Source organism: Equus asinus, chromosome 13 (genome assembly GCF_041296235.1).
Source record: "Equus asinus isolate D_3611 breed Donkey chromosome 13, EquAss-T2T_v2, whole genome shotgun sequence".
NCBI lineage: Eukaryota > Metazoa > Chordata > Mammalia > Perissodactyla > Equidae > Equus > Equus asinus.
Window position 1 is genome coordinate 46,313,858 of NC_091802.1, and position 17,792 is coordinate 46,331,649.

Here is a 17,792-nt window from a genome sequence, read left to right on the forward strand (position 1 = left end):
AGTCACAGTAGAATTCCACTCAAGGAAAGTACTATCATTGTTTAGGGACATACTTCAACTGAGTGTGTTTGGTTATGAAGATGACACCCTCTTCACATCACCTGGTTAGTTATGGATGAGACAAAAAGATAGGTAAAATATTTAGTATGAGGATTTAAGAGGAATTTTGAGAGTTTTGAGCAAATACCTGGGCAGAAGGGAGGCAAGAAGTGATGCCCAGCAACATGGTAAGAGACTGGAATTGGGGATGGCAGTAAGTTTCAGGTTTAAGAGCTTGAGTTTTAGATCCAGATTGCCTGGTTTAGCCACTTACTAGCCACGTGAATTTGGGTAAGTTACTTATCCCTTCTGTGCTTCACTTTCTTTATTCATAAAATGAGGATAACAGTGTCTACCTCACAGGGCCGTTGTGGTAATTAAATGAGTTAATTTATGTAAAATACTTAGAAACAGTACTTGGCATATAGTTAATCCCCATATATGCTTGCTGTTATTATAATTAATAATAGATAATCTGTGAAAAATATGAGATATATCATATTTTTAATTTTAAGTTGTTCTGTGCCTTGGTATAATCCCCTACCCTTGACACACACAGTGTAACCCCCGTAAAGTCCTGCCTATTCATCACCATAAGACTAAGGTCTGTTGAAGACTGAAAAGATTATAGCAGAATCCAGTACTGCAGAAAACATACCTCACACTCAGAATGGAAACATCCCAGAGACTAAAAACTCACCGTAAGCCAGAAATTGAAGTAACTCTAAGAATACTCAGAAATAACAGGTTGGAGACTTGTCTGCGTACTGACTGTGTATTGAGAGTTCATCCAGTTTGACAAATTTTAAAGGATAACATCATTCTAGCTGTTTTACGGTTTCCCAACCTCAATGCTATTGACTTTTGGGGCTAGATAATCCTTCATTATGAGAACTCTCTTGTGTATTGTAGGATGTTTAGTAGAATTTCTGGCCTCTACCTACCAGGTGCCAGTAGTAACACCTTTCCCCCAAGTTGTGACATCCAGAAATATCTCCAGACATTGCCAAATGTTCCCTGGAGGCAAAATTGTCCCCAGTTGAGAACCGCTGAGTTATTCAAAAGAAACTTCTTTGCCTAGTTTTTTCCCCCAAATTCCAAATATTCATAGAAGTAGAAAATAGAATAATGAACTACTATGTACTCATTTCCCAGCTTCAATAATTTTGACCACTTTGTTTTAGCTATATCTTCCCCATTTTTTTCTGTAGTAATTTCAGCAAAACTCAATCATTATATCATTTCTCTCATAAATACTTCAATGTATATAAAATATGTGAACTTGTGGACTTCTTAAAGATAATAAATATTAGTTTCTTTTCAACCTCTATCAGGGCCATAGAAGAAAAGCAGGTAAGAGAATAGAGTGATACAGTAATAATAAGAGTGACATGAGGATAAGAACCTAGAAGAAAAAGGAAGAGTTTGGTTTGTTTTCCTCTACTCTCTTTCTTAATTGAGTAACGTGGACTTTTGTGAACAATGCATGAAATTATAATGTGATATATGCTGTGATAATAAAGCACAGGAAAGGCCTTTTCCATTTCCTTCAAATCATCTCACTCTCTCTCACCCCACTTCCCTTGTTTTCTTGATTTACCACTCCTTCATTTTCCCATATAGCTTCTTGCCTGCCATTTGTGTGTAGTGTAATAAGTGTTGTGAAATCTAAAAAGGTCAGGGACTTTTAAATTTTATTATAGATATCTTCAGAATAACATTTAGAATTTTGATCAGAAACTGTTGCCATTTGCAACAACATGGTTCTTGCCATTTGCAGCAACGTGGACATGGATGGACCTTGAGGGCATTATGCTAAGTGAAATAAGTCAGACTGAGATAGACAAATATTGGATGATCTCACTTATATGTGGAATCTAAAAATAGCCAAGCTCATAGATACAGAGAACAGATTAGTTTATACCATGTATAACACAGCTTTTTCCTGAGATTTTATGTTAGAGTACCTTAGTTAGGCAGAGGTAGAGAAATGAGGAACTGTTGGATATTATAGAGCCCCTTAGAGTTGTCTGTTGGTGGTGCCACCAGCATCACACACATTCTATGCTATGATTAAAGATAAAATTTTATTATGAGGAAACACATAAAACTTTTTGGTTAATATAGAAGACCTAATTTATTTATTCAGTCAGTAAAGATTTATTTGTGTATTATATGCCAGGTAGTACACTATATACTATGGCTAAAACAGTGAAAGGGACAAACAGGATCCGTCTGTTTGTTGAGCTTATATTCTAGTTGGGCAAACAGGCAATAAAACGAGTCAACTAATAAATGAGATGATTGTAGATCATGGTAAGTGCTGTAAAGAAATTAGCTGGATTATATAAAGATTAAACAAAGCTCTAAAGGATGAGAAGGAAGACAGGAAAACAAATGCAAAGTTCTAGAAACATTATACATGCATATGTGCGTGTGTATATATATATATATATATAAAGAATATTTACAGGATTACAAAAACATCCAGCAACACCCAAGTGAAAAATGCATAATGCCTGGCATCCAATCAAAAAAGTTACCAGGCATGCAAAGAAGCTGGAAAACACTTCCTATAAGGAGGAGTAAATTCAGTCAGTCAAAGTCAACCTCCGAATTAGCCAGGCGATAGAATTAGTAGACAGAAGCAATAAGACAGTTGTAACTTTATTCTGTATTTTCACAAAGAGAGGAAATAGTATGTTAGAAATGTGAAAACATAAAAATGACCTAATATGAACTTCTAGAGATAAAAATTACCATATTAGAGATTTAAATGAAAAATACAATAGGTGGAGTTAACACCCGATTAGATATTGCAGAAGAAAAGATGAGTGAACTTGAAGACATAACAATAGAAACTATTGAAAGTGAAACACTTAAGGAAAAAAGACTGAAAAAGTGGACTGTGGGACCACTTCAAGAAGCCTAATAAGGGCCAGCCCTGGTGGCCTAGTGGTTAAGTTAGCGTGCTCCACTTTGGCACCCCGGGTTTGGTTCATAGGCACAGACCTACACTGCTCTATTAGTGGCCATGCTGTGCTGGCAGCCCACACACTGAAAAATAGAGGAAAATTGGCACAGATGTTAGCTCAGGGTAAATCTTCCTCGGCAAAAAAAAAAAAAGCAGCCTAATAAGTGTGTAATCAGAGTCCCAGAAGGATGAGAGGAGAGGAGGGAGAGCATAACCAAACTATATATATATATATATATAATATATTATGCTATAACACATAACATATTTATAATATATAAATATAATAGAACATATAATATATAATAAATAGATTATATATATATTTGAAGGAAAAATAGCCAGAAATTTTCTAAATTTCATGAAAACTCTAAATCCACAGATCTAAGAAGCTCGGTAAATCCAAAGCACAAGAACCTGAAGGTTATACTGAGAAACAACATTATAAAACTGCTTAAAACTAATAATAAACAGAACACTCAAAGTTAGTCAGAGAAAGCACACAAAATTACATACAGAGAAAGAAAGACAAGGATAACAACCCACTTCTTGGAAAAACATTCAAGCTAGAAGACAGTAGAACAAAATCTTTAAAGTTCTGACACTGTATATATATCAAACTAGAATTCTATAACCTGAAAAGATATCTTTCAATAATACTGGCAAAATAAAGACTTCTTTCAACACATTAAAACACAAAATTTATCACCAGCTGACCCATACTACAAGAATTCCTCAAGATGTCATAGTACCTAGTGTTAACATGCACTTTAGAAAATATTTGGTGATTATCAGGATGACTTTCTAGAAGAAAGTGAAATGGAGCCCAAGAACATCTAGAGGTCAGGAATATATGCCAAGAAGAATTTGGAAAAACTTAACTAGTTTAATGTATAGAAGAGAAAGGGTAATTTATGAATTTGAGTATGGCAGATACCTTTTTCTTTTATCAAGGAGTAGGAAGCTTTCAATTATTCTTTGGGAGAAAATACTAAATCTAAATATTTGTAATGTAAAAATAATCCTACTGATTTTCTTTCTTCTGTTCTGTGGTAAAGAAATCTATTTATGTTGCCTTTTGGAGGGAAAGTAGGGAAGGGAAAATAGAACCTGTTTTTCTATGCTGACTAAATTCAGTAAGAGTTCTATATCAATTTTCCCCACAGGTGGAATGCTTGAATGCAAGCAATAATAGCATACAGAAATACACATACAGTTTTTTCCTCTGACCCCCTGCTGCGGCTTTAGCACAGAAGTTTAGATAAATGTTAGACTGAATAATAATATAAATCTCACTTTCTCGCCATTTGGATTGGTTTAGTGCAATACTGAATAGCCTAAAAAATTAAGAAGCTATTGTATTTTTGGTGTCAAACCATATGATACTATAGCTAATGCTTGCTATGCTAAAAGGACATATCTGACTAAAAAGAAAAGATTTTTATAATGTCCTATAGGATCTATGCTATTGTGGATTGTTATGAGGTTAGACTAAATGCGTCTGAATGTAAAACAAAACCTGAAAAAAATGTTTACAATGAATCAAGTTAATGTAAATAGATATTCAGTTTAGGTAAATTATTTCTGCATCACGTTTAGAATAGATCATTTTGAGTTCCTGGCTTCTTTTTATGTGACTTCTATAAATTCTCTATTTGGAAATTTATCTGGACAGTGAGTCTGAGGAAGAACCTCATGTTGACTTTGTTTAGCATCCCTTAGTGAAAAGATTTGAAAAAGAATAATTCCTATGGTTGGTAACCACAGAAAAATAGCCTAAATAGAAAGAGAACCTAAAAAGCTAGTTATGTGGAAAGAATGTAACAGTTTGGAAGCAGAAGATTAAAATGAATGCCAGAGATCAGGAATTTTAGGGTCTAAATTTCAGGGCAAAAATGAACTTGAATGGGCTTTCTTTTTGGAGTGATGGAAATGTTCTAGAATTAGAGAGTGGTGATGGTTGCATAACCTTATGAATATTTAAAAGACACTGAATTGTACATTTTAAGGGGATAAAGTTTATGGCATGCGAATTATATATCAATTTTTTAAAATGATGCTGACTGTGGGGGAAGTAGTAGCTGAGGCCTAGCCAGCATGAGGTAGGAACCCAGCCAGGATGAGGAGAGCATCTGTGTGCAGGGTGGCAATGAGCAGTAGTGAAATTTGCTACGTGTAGGGGGAATAGATTAAATAAGTAAGGATAATGAGAGCCAGGTTTCTCACTATTGGAGAACAAAGTTACAACTTTGGAAAAGAAAAAAACTAGAATTTATCCTATGGTACTGAATTGGAATTAGAGGCATCACTGTGAGCTTCTGGAGTGTGTGTTTGTATATGGATTTACAAATAAAAATGAATGTAAATATTTCAATGAGTTCATACAAATGGATGGATGGGTGGGGAAAAGAAATTAACCTGTAGAAAAAGTAATGGATTTTTAAAAAATCACTATTTGGCAATCATGATAGTAATCAAGAAATATTAAGGATACTGAAAGTAGTGGGCAAAAGTTTGTTGTGGAGAGATTCAGACTGATACTTGTACACCAGTGTTCGTACTATCATTATTCATAATACCCAAAAGGTGGAAACAACCCAAGTGTCCAGCATCAGATGAATGGATAAACTAAATGTGATATATACATACAATGGAATATTATTCAGTCATAAAAAGGAATGAAATTCTGATACATGCTACAACATGGAAAACATTATGCAAACTAAGATAAGGTAGACATAAAAGGACAATATTGTATGATTCTACTAATATGAGGTACCTAGAATAAACAAATTCATAGAGACAAAAGTAGAATGGAGGTTACTAGGGGCTAGAAAGAGTGGGGAATGGCAAGTTATCATTTAATGGGCACAGAGTTTCTTTTGGAGATGAAAAAGTTCTGGACATGTGTAGTGGCAGTGGTTACACCACATTGTGAATGTACTTAATGTCACTGAATTGTTCACTTAAAAATGGTTAGGATGGCAAATTTTGTTATATATATTTTACCACAAAAATATTTTTTAAAGTTTAAAAGTTTGTTGAAGAATGGGATATTTACATGGTCTCAAAGTATGCCCCCCACAAAATACTTATTAATTACAAAGATAAAAAGTATAATTTTAGAGTGGAAATATCTGGCAGACACTACCATAACCAAGTGATCAAAGTTAACACAGCATTACTTTTATGATATTCCTGCCAAAAATGCATAACCTAAATCAAATCATGAAATAACATGAGATAAATTAAAATTGAAAGACATCATGCAAAACAACTGGCCTATAACTTCAAAAGTGTCAAGGTCATGAAAGTTAAGAAAAGGCTGAAGAACTGTTCCAGTTTAAAGGGAGAAAAGAAAACTGTGAACTAAATGCATTGCATAATCCTGAATTGGATTGTTTCTCTAGAAAGGACATTACTGGGACAAATGTGAAAACTTAAATGGGACCTGTGAAGAAGATTGTCATAATATACAATGTTGTTTTCCCGATTTCTGTGCTGGTACTGTGGTTATGTGAAAGAATGCCTTCGTTTATAGGAAATACATACTATCTAGGGATGATGGTTCATTATGTCTGTACTTTCAAATGGTTAAGGAAAAAATATTCTTTGTACTATTTTTGAAATTTTTTTGTATATTTGAATTGATTTCAAAATAATAAAAGAATATTTACACAAACAGTAGGGAAAAAAAGGATAAAAGAACCTGAATGAAGGTGGTGATTGTGGCTGGAAACTAGATCCCAAGACTAGGACTGTATTTTGAAAGGCTAACTGTCAAAGAAATGGGAAACTTTTTCTGTTCAGTAAATTACAAAAACATTCTCTCAAACTCAAGTGTTCAAAAGATGAGTTGAGGATAATCCAAGTAGACTATATATCAATTATATTATGTAAAAGTAGGAAAATCAACTTCTAGAAAAGGACCTTGTAATTTTGGATTTAGAATATGAGAACAAAGGAAATGACCCAACTAAATGGAAGAACAGTGCAGAACTAGCCCATTTTATTTTGAAAGATTCATGTGTTTCAATGTCTTCCTGTTACAGGTGATGCTGAACAGGAGCTTGGCCCCCCTCCATCTGTAGATGAGGCAGCAAACACACTCATGACTCGTCTGGGTTTCCTCCTTGGAGAGAAAGTCACAGAAGTTCAGCCAGGTGACCAATACAACATGGAAGTACAGGACGAAAATCAGGTAAACTGCTTGCTGTCAACTTTGTGATACATGGGACGAATCAGCCTGTTATACTAGGAAAGGAGCAATGTTGCAGGGGAATGTGTATGTGTCTGTTCTGAGAAGAATAATCCCAATTGTTGAAGGCCTTTTGAGGCCTGGGGATACAACTTAATTTTCCCTAATCACTGTATTTTTTCAGTTTATGAAACATCTTTTAGTTTCATTCTTAGGTTTAAAAAGCCACCTTAAGGTTTTAATTCGTTTATTGAATGAATGAGGAAATAAGTAAATAAGTCAACAAAATTGACATATATATATGAACACTGCACCCAGAAATTGCAGAATACACATTGTTTTCAGGAGCATATGGATTATTTACCAGATGATGATATGGTGATACATAGAGCAGATCTCAGGAGATTTCAAAAGATTCGAATTACTGTGACCAAAGTAGAATTAATCAATTACAAAATGATAACTTAGAAGATGATGGCTAAAAGTTAGCTTAGAAAATCCCCCAAATGTTTGACTAATATTAGACTTCTAAATAGCCTTTGAGTCAAAGAAGAAATTAGAAAATATTTTAAACTGAAATAATAAAAACAAACTATAACCAAACTTGTAGTATATAGTTAAAGATATGTATAAAAATAAACTTTAGTTTTGAATACATATATTACAATAGTAGAAAATCTGAAAAATGAATGATCTAAATATTCATCTCAGAAATTTTAAAATGTCAGCAATTTGAAAAAAATTATTTCATAGATTTTTTTCTTTTGGCTATTTCCATTCTTTTCTGTTTAAATGTATCAAAGGAAGTACTAGATTCAGATTCATTTGTGTGGTCTTAATCTTTAAAATGATTGTCTTGCAGTGAATCATTTTATTCCGAAGATGACAAATCAATTTCAAATTGCATATCCTTTATAAATATTGATAAAGATTCTATGTCCTATGTTAGTGTTGTCATAAAATAATAAAGTAATAAAAGATTATTTGAATATACTGGTAGATGATGTTCAGGTGTTCCAGAGCCCTCTCCTCAGACTTCTTTAGTATTTATATTGTCCCTCCTTGGGTCATTGGTTTTGCTGGCTGCACATTATAATCACCTGGGCAGTTTTTATAAAGTTCAGATGCCCAGAGATTCTAATCATAATGAAACTCCCCCATTCTTATTTGTTTAAATGCTATCTTAACTCCTGAATTATCTCAAGCCCTGCCTTTCCCCTTCACTCTAGATCTGTATACCTAGCTGCCTACTACCTTTTCTACCTGTATGTCCAAGATACATCTCAAACTTATGTTAGGAACTGAACCCTTGCATTTTTTCCCAGCTCTGTCTGCAGTGTTTCCTATCTGAGTAGGTGCTATCACCTATATACTTAGGCCAAAAACATTGGAACCATTGTTGATTTTTCTCTGTCATATTCCACAGTCACTCTTTGTGCAAATCATGTAGACTTTGTCTTCAAAATGTATGCTAGATCTAATCCCTTCTCATTACTGCCACTGCTACATCTAAGTCCACGTCACTGTCATCTCTTGTCATAGCTACTGTGATAGCTGCTAGAATGTAAGGCTAGAAGGCCTGAAACTTTTGCCTGTTCTATTTACTGCCATATCTTCTGCACCTCGAACAGTGTCTGCCATTAGTAGGTGCTCAATAAATGTTTACTGTATGAATAAAAGCCTCCTAATAGATCTCTGTTTCCAATCTTGCCTCTCTATAGTCTGTTCACACAATAGTCAGAGTGATCCTTGTAAAATGTGAATCTGATCCTTTAACTTCTCTGCTCTAAATCTTCTACTGTATTCCCATCACAGTTAGAATTAAACCTAAAATATTTACCATGGCCAGACAAGCACTTCCTGATCTTACCCCTTGCTACCTCCCGTGCATCATCTCCTACTCCTCTCCCTTTCACCTGCAGCTCCCCAGCAACACTGGCCTTCTTCTCATTCCTCAAACACATAAAACATTTGTTTATTCTGGAATGCTCTTCCCACATAACTCACTTCATTCAGTGCTCTGTTCAAATGTCACCTCCTCATAGAGGCCTCCCTTAATTATTTTATCTATTAGCACCTGCCCATCACTATATCCCCTTATCCTGCTACTTTATTTTCTTCATAGTTCTTATCATTAATTCATTCCATTACATGTTTAGTTGTGGGAATTTTTTGTCTGTATCTCATACAAGAATGTAAGCTTCCTGCTGGCAGGAATGATGATTGTTTTTTATCAGTTTACATTGAAATAACCATGTCAGTATGCTCTGCTCTATGCATAAAAAGTGGGAATAATATATATTTAGGGCTTTCTTAATATTGGTATAAACAAAACACCTATTTTACTTTTTATTTCTTTATATTCATTGCAAGTTAAAATGTGACTGTTCTAATAATAACCAAGTAACATGATGTTATAGTCTGAGTATTTGCAAAGGATCCTGTTGTTTCTAAAAAGCTATATTTCTTCAGGTGCTAAAATTTATAGTTGATTGTTTTTGAGATGCTTCACGTCACAGTATGGCACAGTGATTTCTGAATAAAGTCACCAGTCCGTGGAGTATGCCTTGTGCATTCACTGAATAAAATAGTCCTAAAATAAGTAAATAAGTAGGATCATTGATTAAATGTAATTAAAGTGATATAGTGTAATAGAAAAGTCGCTGAACCAAGAGGTAAGAAATTTGTGTTCTGGTTCCACCTCTACCACTTACCATTTTTTAAATTTGGACATGTCACTTAACTTCTCTGAGCTTTAGGTGTTTCATGTGTAGTAATAACTGACATTTCTTAAATGCTTATTGTGTACCAACCATTGTACTAATTGCTTTATTTACCCTATTTTATTTAAACTTCCTTACAACCTAATGTGGTAGGATCCATTTATATTCCAATTTTCAGATAAAAAAATGGAAATACTCTGCCAGAAAGTTATGGAATAGTATTCAAATCCAGACAGTCTGCTGTTACAACCTGTTCTTAACAGCTACACTCTACTGTTCCAGCATAATATAGAATAATAACACCTGTCAGGATTGTTGTGAGAATCAAGTTAAGTCATGAATATGAAAACACTTTTTAAGCTATAAAATGCCATGTTAATAAAAGGTATAAAATAATATTCAATATAATTAGTATATAAATATATGCAGGAGCTGTATGATTTGGGGAAATTACTTCATTGCTTTCGTACTTAAAGCAGTTTCATTTTCACTTCTCTTAAGTGGGAGAAATAATATTCATTATGCCTCAAACTTGGTTGATATTGAATAAATGAAATAATATATTAAATTTTTTTACACTGTAAACCATTAAACAGATATAAAATATTAATAATGAGACTAAATGATAGCCTTCTTGGAATATAATATACCATGAAATTACCTTGGAACCACAGAAGAAAGTGGGTAAATTGATCATTGAAATATCTAGTCTTAGGAAGATTATTAAGAACTAGGAGGTCATGTTCATTTGGTGACGTTCTTCTGAGCAAAACAGCATACTAACAAAGATAGATTGCTTTGTTTAGGAAGACCGTATGGTAATGGTGTCCTCAAAATAGTACTAGTAGTGACAGAATCCAGCACAGGCAAGTCAGCATATACCATTTTTCTGCAAAAGACAAAGTATTGGAACTGATATTAAACTGACCACTATATTTTCTTCTCTCAGTGGTTTCTGGGGTATTCCCTAGAACATATTCCCTTATGAATTCCATCATTAGGTTCTTATCTTGAGTATTTGTAGAACCTTTAAGAGATCCAGATTGGGCATTTTGGATCCTTCTGAAGAGCACTAAGGATAATGGGAAAACCACTGAAAGGTTTTGGAAGTGGAGTGGCTTGATTAGATGTCCATTTTAGCCTACAGCATGAAGAGTAGATGATGTTATCTTTCTGTGCCTAGAAGAGATTTCTGTATCTCATTAACGAGCCTCCTTAAATAAACACAAAAGCCCACCTTTTAATTCATAAGCCATAAGCAATTTTCTACTTTCTAAACAGCTTGATCTTTAAGCTTTGTTTTTACAGTTAAAGCTTTTAAATCATACATTCTTTGATATGTGCTTTATTTTGCAGAAAATAACTTACAGTAAAAATAAGTGTCATTTAGGGGCTTAACCTCCATAATGGCTATCTTATGCATATAATACAGTTTCCTGTCTCAAGGAACAGACTGAGAATCTTGTCTAAAAACGGAAATGAGTTGCTGTAGAAGTAATAGATCCATACGAAATTGAAACTTTTTCAATATGGGATGAGTATAGATGTATCTAATGTAGAACACCCGAAAAAAGTTCATTTCATCTACCCACATATTTCTTAAACTGACAATGAGGAGGTTAAAAATTGCAATGCCAGATTCTAACTAGGGAGGATTCTAATTCAGTAAGTCTGGAGTAGGGCTCAGTATCTGCCAGTTTTGTAGGGGAGTTTGTTTTATACATTCCACAGGTGATTCTACTGCATCCCTAGTTAAAAATCATTGCTCCATTTTTATTTGTTTATTTTATACATTATCATTTTATAAAAATAGGGGAGATTACAAAGAAATTGAAACTCCTTCCTCCTCTGGAGAAAAATGATATAGTAGAAGAGAAATGGCATAGATTTGAGGGCTTATTTTGTTATTAAGAAAAATCAGTTCCTGAGGCTGGCCCAGTAGTGTAGTGGTTAAGTTCACACACTCCACTTCAGTGGCCCCTGGGTTCATGTGTGCGGATCCCAGGCGTGGACCCACACACTGCTCATAAAGTCGTGCTGTAGCAGCATCTCACATATAAAAAATAGAGGAAGATTGGCACAGATGTTAATTCAGGGCCAATCTTCCTCACCCCCTCCCTCCCAAAAAAAGCAAGAGAAAAATTACTTTCTAATATTATTGATAGGATTGAAAAGATTTACTTGGTTGCAGGGTTCTGAGAATATCACTTGTGCTTAGTTGAGTGTAATGTGTCTTTTATGACCTGGTTGTAGCATTTAAATTAAAATTAAAACCTGGATTCAACACGGATAATTAAATACAAGGGATTGCATCTGAAAATAATTTTAGGATGAGTCAAAGACCCGTAATATTTCATATCTAGTGATGAACACATTTGTCAGTCAAGTTATTAAATATAAATATTCAGTTTTAGCAGAGAGAATATAAAGACTCTATATGTGAAGAAGTTGAAAGACTTCTTTTAAAGTAAACATTTAAAGATGTCAAATTTATCATTAGTGCTCCTTCAAGTAATTTTGTCACTGATCACTTACCATTTTGAAAAGGATAAAATTTCTTTAGTATTTGAAAAAATACTTTTATTCATTATTTCAGTAATTTATTTGGGTTGAAAGAGCTAAAGAAAAGTGAATTATCAGTAAATTAGGTAAACCAGAATGTATTAGCACCAGTCTTTTTGGTGATTATTCATTCCTTCCTGTCCAAAACTTAAAAAAGAGTTAACTTCAGGTGTAAGAATCATTCAGGATACAAAGTGATTCAGTCTATAATCAGTTTCTACAGAGAAATTATGTAGTTTTGTGTTACATTAATATTGTTTAGTCTGTTTTGTTAGGCTTTTAGAATAAGCCATTTTGTCTGCATTCATTTATTGTCTCTAGGCAGCCACCTATGTATCAAAAGAACACTTATTTGCATTAAGAGCCTTATTTTTATTTCTTCTCAGCTACAGAAATATTGATTTTTTTCTATCCAAAGAAAATTATTAACAAAGTTCCAAGCCTTCAGAAAAGTTTTATTGATTGGAAATAGCAAGGGCTACTTGTGCTTAATAAAAAATTCCTCTATTAATTCATGTCAGTAATAGAGAATACTTGTCACTGCACATTTCCTAGGAAGAAAAACTGGACACAGTCTCTGCTCATGTTAAATTGATCAAGTTTGACCTTAATTGTAGAATGCAGAATCTCTTATCCTGGAAATAGAATCTAATAGATACAAAAGCTGTGCATGTAGATTTCCTTCTTTTTCTCATCCAAAGCATATGTTTTACCATAAGATATATTTTACTTTAACAACTGATCGGTTTATATTATTTTTCATTCCAACTTTTCAGACCTCAGCAATCACCCAGCGGATAAGTCCCTGTTCCACCTTGACTAGCAGCACTGCCTCTCCACCAGCCAGTAGCCCCTGCTCCACCCTCCCTCCAGTCAGTACAAATGCAACTGCCAAGGATTGCAGCTATGGGGCTGTCACTAGTCCAACTTCCACCCTTGAAAGCAGAGATAGTGGTATCATTGGTGAGTTAAAGTTTTTATATTAATCATTTTGTGTCCTTTTTTTCTTTTTAAAATAATTAAACAAGCTTAAGGTTTTCAAAAATTCTGCTTTTGTGTTGTTGAGATGTATATATAAAATGTATCCTTCTCTTTTTAATGATGCTGGAGAGAGAAATAAAGGTAAACGAAATGAAATGTATCCCTCCCTGCTTAACTACTCCTTTAAAGATATTACCTGATAAAAGAAGGGGTGGATAGAAAAAGTCCTTTCTACTTATTCCTGTAAATTCACATACTTCATCCATCTACCAACAGAAGTGGTTCAGAAAAAGTTTATTCCTCACTGAACTAGTAGAGTTTCATGGAGGTTCTCAGTTCTTCATATACTTATTGCCTATTATATACTTATTAAGGGAAGTTAGTTAAATGGAAATGAATGAAGTTTTGGGAAATAAAGAATCTGAACAAAAGAAATGCAAAGAGAAGAAAACAGGACTGAGCACAGAATCCTAGGGCACATTGAAATTGAGCAGGGAATTGAACGTGGGAGAATGAGCCAGTGGATACCAAAACAGGAGCACTCGGACAAATATCAAAATTGGGACAGTGTAATGTTACTGAAGCCAAGGAATATAAAAGTTTTAAGGAAGGAGTGAGGAGAAGCTGGTCAACAAATGACAAAAGTTGAAGAGGCCAGAAAATGGGAACAGTTAAGGAATAAAGGAAATAAAATATTTCTTTCTCATTTGGCTTCCTTCTAAAGGTTATCAAATCAATATATTTATTTGTTTAGATGTAATGGCAGATATTAATGTTATGGCAACTAAGTATATCTCCACTACTTAAATGAATATATGTCAGTATATGAATTTATTCATTTTAACTAAATATTGAGTAGATAAAAAGAATATTTTTATGGCAGTGTTACAGTATACAAAATCACCACACAAAAACACATTGTATTTCTATACCCTAACAATGAACAATCCAAAAAGAAAATTAAGAAGACAATTCCATTACAGTAGCATCAAAAAGAATAAAACACTCAGGAAGAAATTTAACCAAGCAGGCAAAAGACTTGTACACTAAACACTATAAAACATTGCTGAAGTAATTTAAAAAGACTTTTAAAAAATGTAAGTTGGAGGACTTACATTTCCTGATTTCAAAACTTATTACAAATCTTCTCAAAGGCAGAATTTATAATTTTTATATACCCTCATAATTTAGCATAATAAATTTCTAATTTGTGATTTACTTATATGAGAAGTCTTTATGAAGACATAATCATTAAATAAGTATTTTAACTAAATAAGTGAAGGGAAGGAAGAAGATACCCCGTGCAAATGGTAATGAAAAGAAAGCTGGGGTAGCAATACTTATATCTCACGAAATAGGCTTTAAAACAAAAACTGTAACAAGAGACAAAGGTACTACATAATGATAAAGGGAACACTCCAACAAGAGGATATAACACTTCTAAATATCTATGCACTCAACATAAAAGCACCTAAATATATAAAGCAATTATTAACAGACATAAAAGGAGAAATAGACAGCAACACAATAATAGTAGGGGACTTTAACTTTCCACTTACATAAATGGATAAATCATCCAAACAGAAGATCAATAAGGAAACATTGTCCTTAAATGACACCTTAGACCAGATGGACTTAGTAGATATATACAGAACATTCCATCCAAAAACTGTGGAATACAGATACTTTTCAAGTGCACATGGAACATTCTGCAGGATAGATCACATATTAAACCACAAAACAAGTCTCAATAAATTTAAGAAGATTGAAATAGTACTAAGCATCTTTTCTGACCACAATGGTGTGAAACTAGAAATCAATTATAGGAGGAAAATCAGAAAAGCCACAGATATGTGGAGATTAGACAAAATGCTACTGAACAACAGTTGAGTCAATGGAGAAATCAAAGGAGAAATCAAAAAATACCTTGAGACAAATAAAAGTGAAAATACGACATGCCGAAATCTATGGGATACAGCAAAAGTGGTCCTAAGAGAGAAGTTTATAGCAATATAGGCCTACCTCAATAAGCAAGAAAAATCTCAAGTAAACAGTCTAACAGTGCCCCTAAAGGAACTAGGAAAAGAAGAACAAAGCCCAAAATCAGTAGAAGGAATGAAATAACAAAAATCAGAGCAGAAATAAATGAAACAGAGACTAAAAAGTAATAGAAAAAGATCAATGAAACTAAGAGCTGGTTCTTTGAAAAGATAAACAAAATTGACAAACCTTTAGCTAGACTCACCAAGAAAAAAGAAAAGGCTCAAATAAATAAAATCAGAAATGAAAGAAGAGAAATTACAATGGACACCTCAGAAATACAAAAGATTATAAGAGAATACTACAAAAAGCTATATACCAACAAATTGGATAATCTAGAATGGATAAATTCTTCTAATCATATGACCTTCCAAAACTGAATCAAGAATAAATAGAGAATTTGAATAGACCAATCACCAGTAAGGAGATCAAAATGGTAATCAAAGACCTCCCAAAAAAATAAAAGTTCAGGACCAAGTGGCTTCCCTGGTGAATTCTATCAAACATTCAAAGAAGACTTAATACCTATACTTCTCAAAATCTTCCAAAAATTGAAGAGGAAGGGGAGCTCCTAACTGATTCTATGAAGCCAACATTCACCTAATACCAAAACCAGACAAGGACAACACAAAAAAGGAAAATTACAGGTCAGTATCACTGATGAACATTGATGCAAAAATCCTCAACAAAATACTAGCAAATCGAATACAACAATACATTAAAAGCATCATCTACCATGATCAAGTGGGATTTATTCCAGGGATGCAGCGATGGTTCAACATCTGCAAGTCAATCAATGTGATATACCACAATAACAAAGTGAAGAATAAAAATCACATGATCATCTCAATAGATGCAGAGAAAGCATTTGACAAGATACAGCATCCATTTATGATAAAAACTCTGAATAAAATGGGTATAGAAGAAAAGTACCTCAACACAGTAAAGGTATGACAACCCCACAGCTAATATCATACTCAGTGGAGAAAAACTGAAAGCTGTCCCTCTAAGAACAGGAACCAAAGATGCCCCCTTTCACCACTCTTATTTAACGTAGTGTTCATAGTCCTAGCCAGAGCAATCAGGCAAGAAAAAGAAATAAGAGGGATCCAAATTGGAAAGGAAGAAGTGAAACTGTCATTATTTGCAGGTGACATGATTTTACATATAGAAAACCCTAAAGAATCCATCAGAAAATGTTTAGAAATAATAAATGAATACAGTAAAGTTGCAGGATACAAAATCAACATACAGTTGTGTTTCTATACACTAACAAAGTACCAGAAAGAGAAATCAAGAATATAATCCCATTTATAATTGCAAGAAAAAGCATAAAATACCTAGGAATAAATTTAACTAAAGAGGTAAAAGACCTGTACACTGAAAATTATAAAACATTGTTGAAAGAAATTGAAGAAGACACAAAGAAATGGAAAGATATTCCATGCTGCTGGATTGGAAGAATTAATGTAGTTAAAATGTCTATACTTCCTAAAGCAATCTACAGATTCAATGCAATCCGTGTTAAAGTTCCAGCAACATTTTTCACAAACAGAACAAATAATCCTAAAGTTTAATGAAACAACAAAAGACCCAAAATAGCCAAAGCAATACTAAGAAAAAAAAAAATAAAAGCTGGAGGCATCACAATCTCTGACTTCAAAATATACGACAAAGCTATAGTAATCAAAACAGCATGGTAGTGGCACAAAAACAGACACAGACCAATGGAACAAAATTGAAAGCCCAGAAATAAAACCACACATCTGTGAACAGTTAATCTTCGACAAAAGAGCCAAGAATGTACAATAGAGAAAGGAAAGTCTTCAATAAAGGGCGTTGGGAAAACTGGACAGCCACATGGGAAAAAATGAAAGTAGACCATTATCTTGCACCATACACAAAAATTAACTCAAAATGGATTAAAGACTTGAATGTAAGATGTGAACCCATGAAACTTCTAGAAGAAATCATAGACAGTACGCTCTTCAGCATCAGTCTTAGCAGCGTATTTTTAAGTACCGTGTCTGACTGGGCAAGGGAAACAATAGAAAAAATAAACAGGGCTACATCACACTGAAAAGCTTCTGCACAGCAAAGGAAACCATTAACAAAATAAAAAGGCAACCTAACAACTTGGAGAAGATATTTGCAAACCATATATTTGATAAGGGGTTAATTTCCAAAATATATAAAGAACTCATACATCTCAACAATAAAAAAACTAACAACTCAATTAAAAAATGGGAAAAGATCTGAACATTTTTCCAAAGAA

General features: G+C 33.6%; 1 protein-coding gene across 9 annotated transcripts in view; it reads left to right on the forward strand.

Annotated features, from left to right (window-relative positions):
* TANC2 (tetratricopeptide repeat, ankyrin repeat and coiled-coil containing 2) overlaps positions 1-17,792 on the forward strand; it is a 389,807-nt gene that overhangs the window by 230,106 nt on the left and 141,909 nt on the right. For all 9 annotated transcript variants that reach the window (XM_044744785.2, XM_044744786.2, XM_044744788.2 and 6 more), the window contains 2 exons: positions 7,066-7,214; positions 13,273-13,459. In XM_044744785.2, the coding sequence (XP_044600720.1) occupies positions 7,066-7,214; positions 13,273-13,459 (336 nt within the window). The remainder of the gene's footprint in view (positions 1-7,065; positions 7,215-13,272; positions 13,460-17,792) is intronic.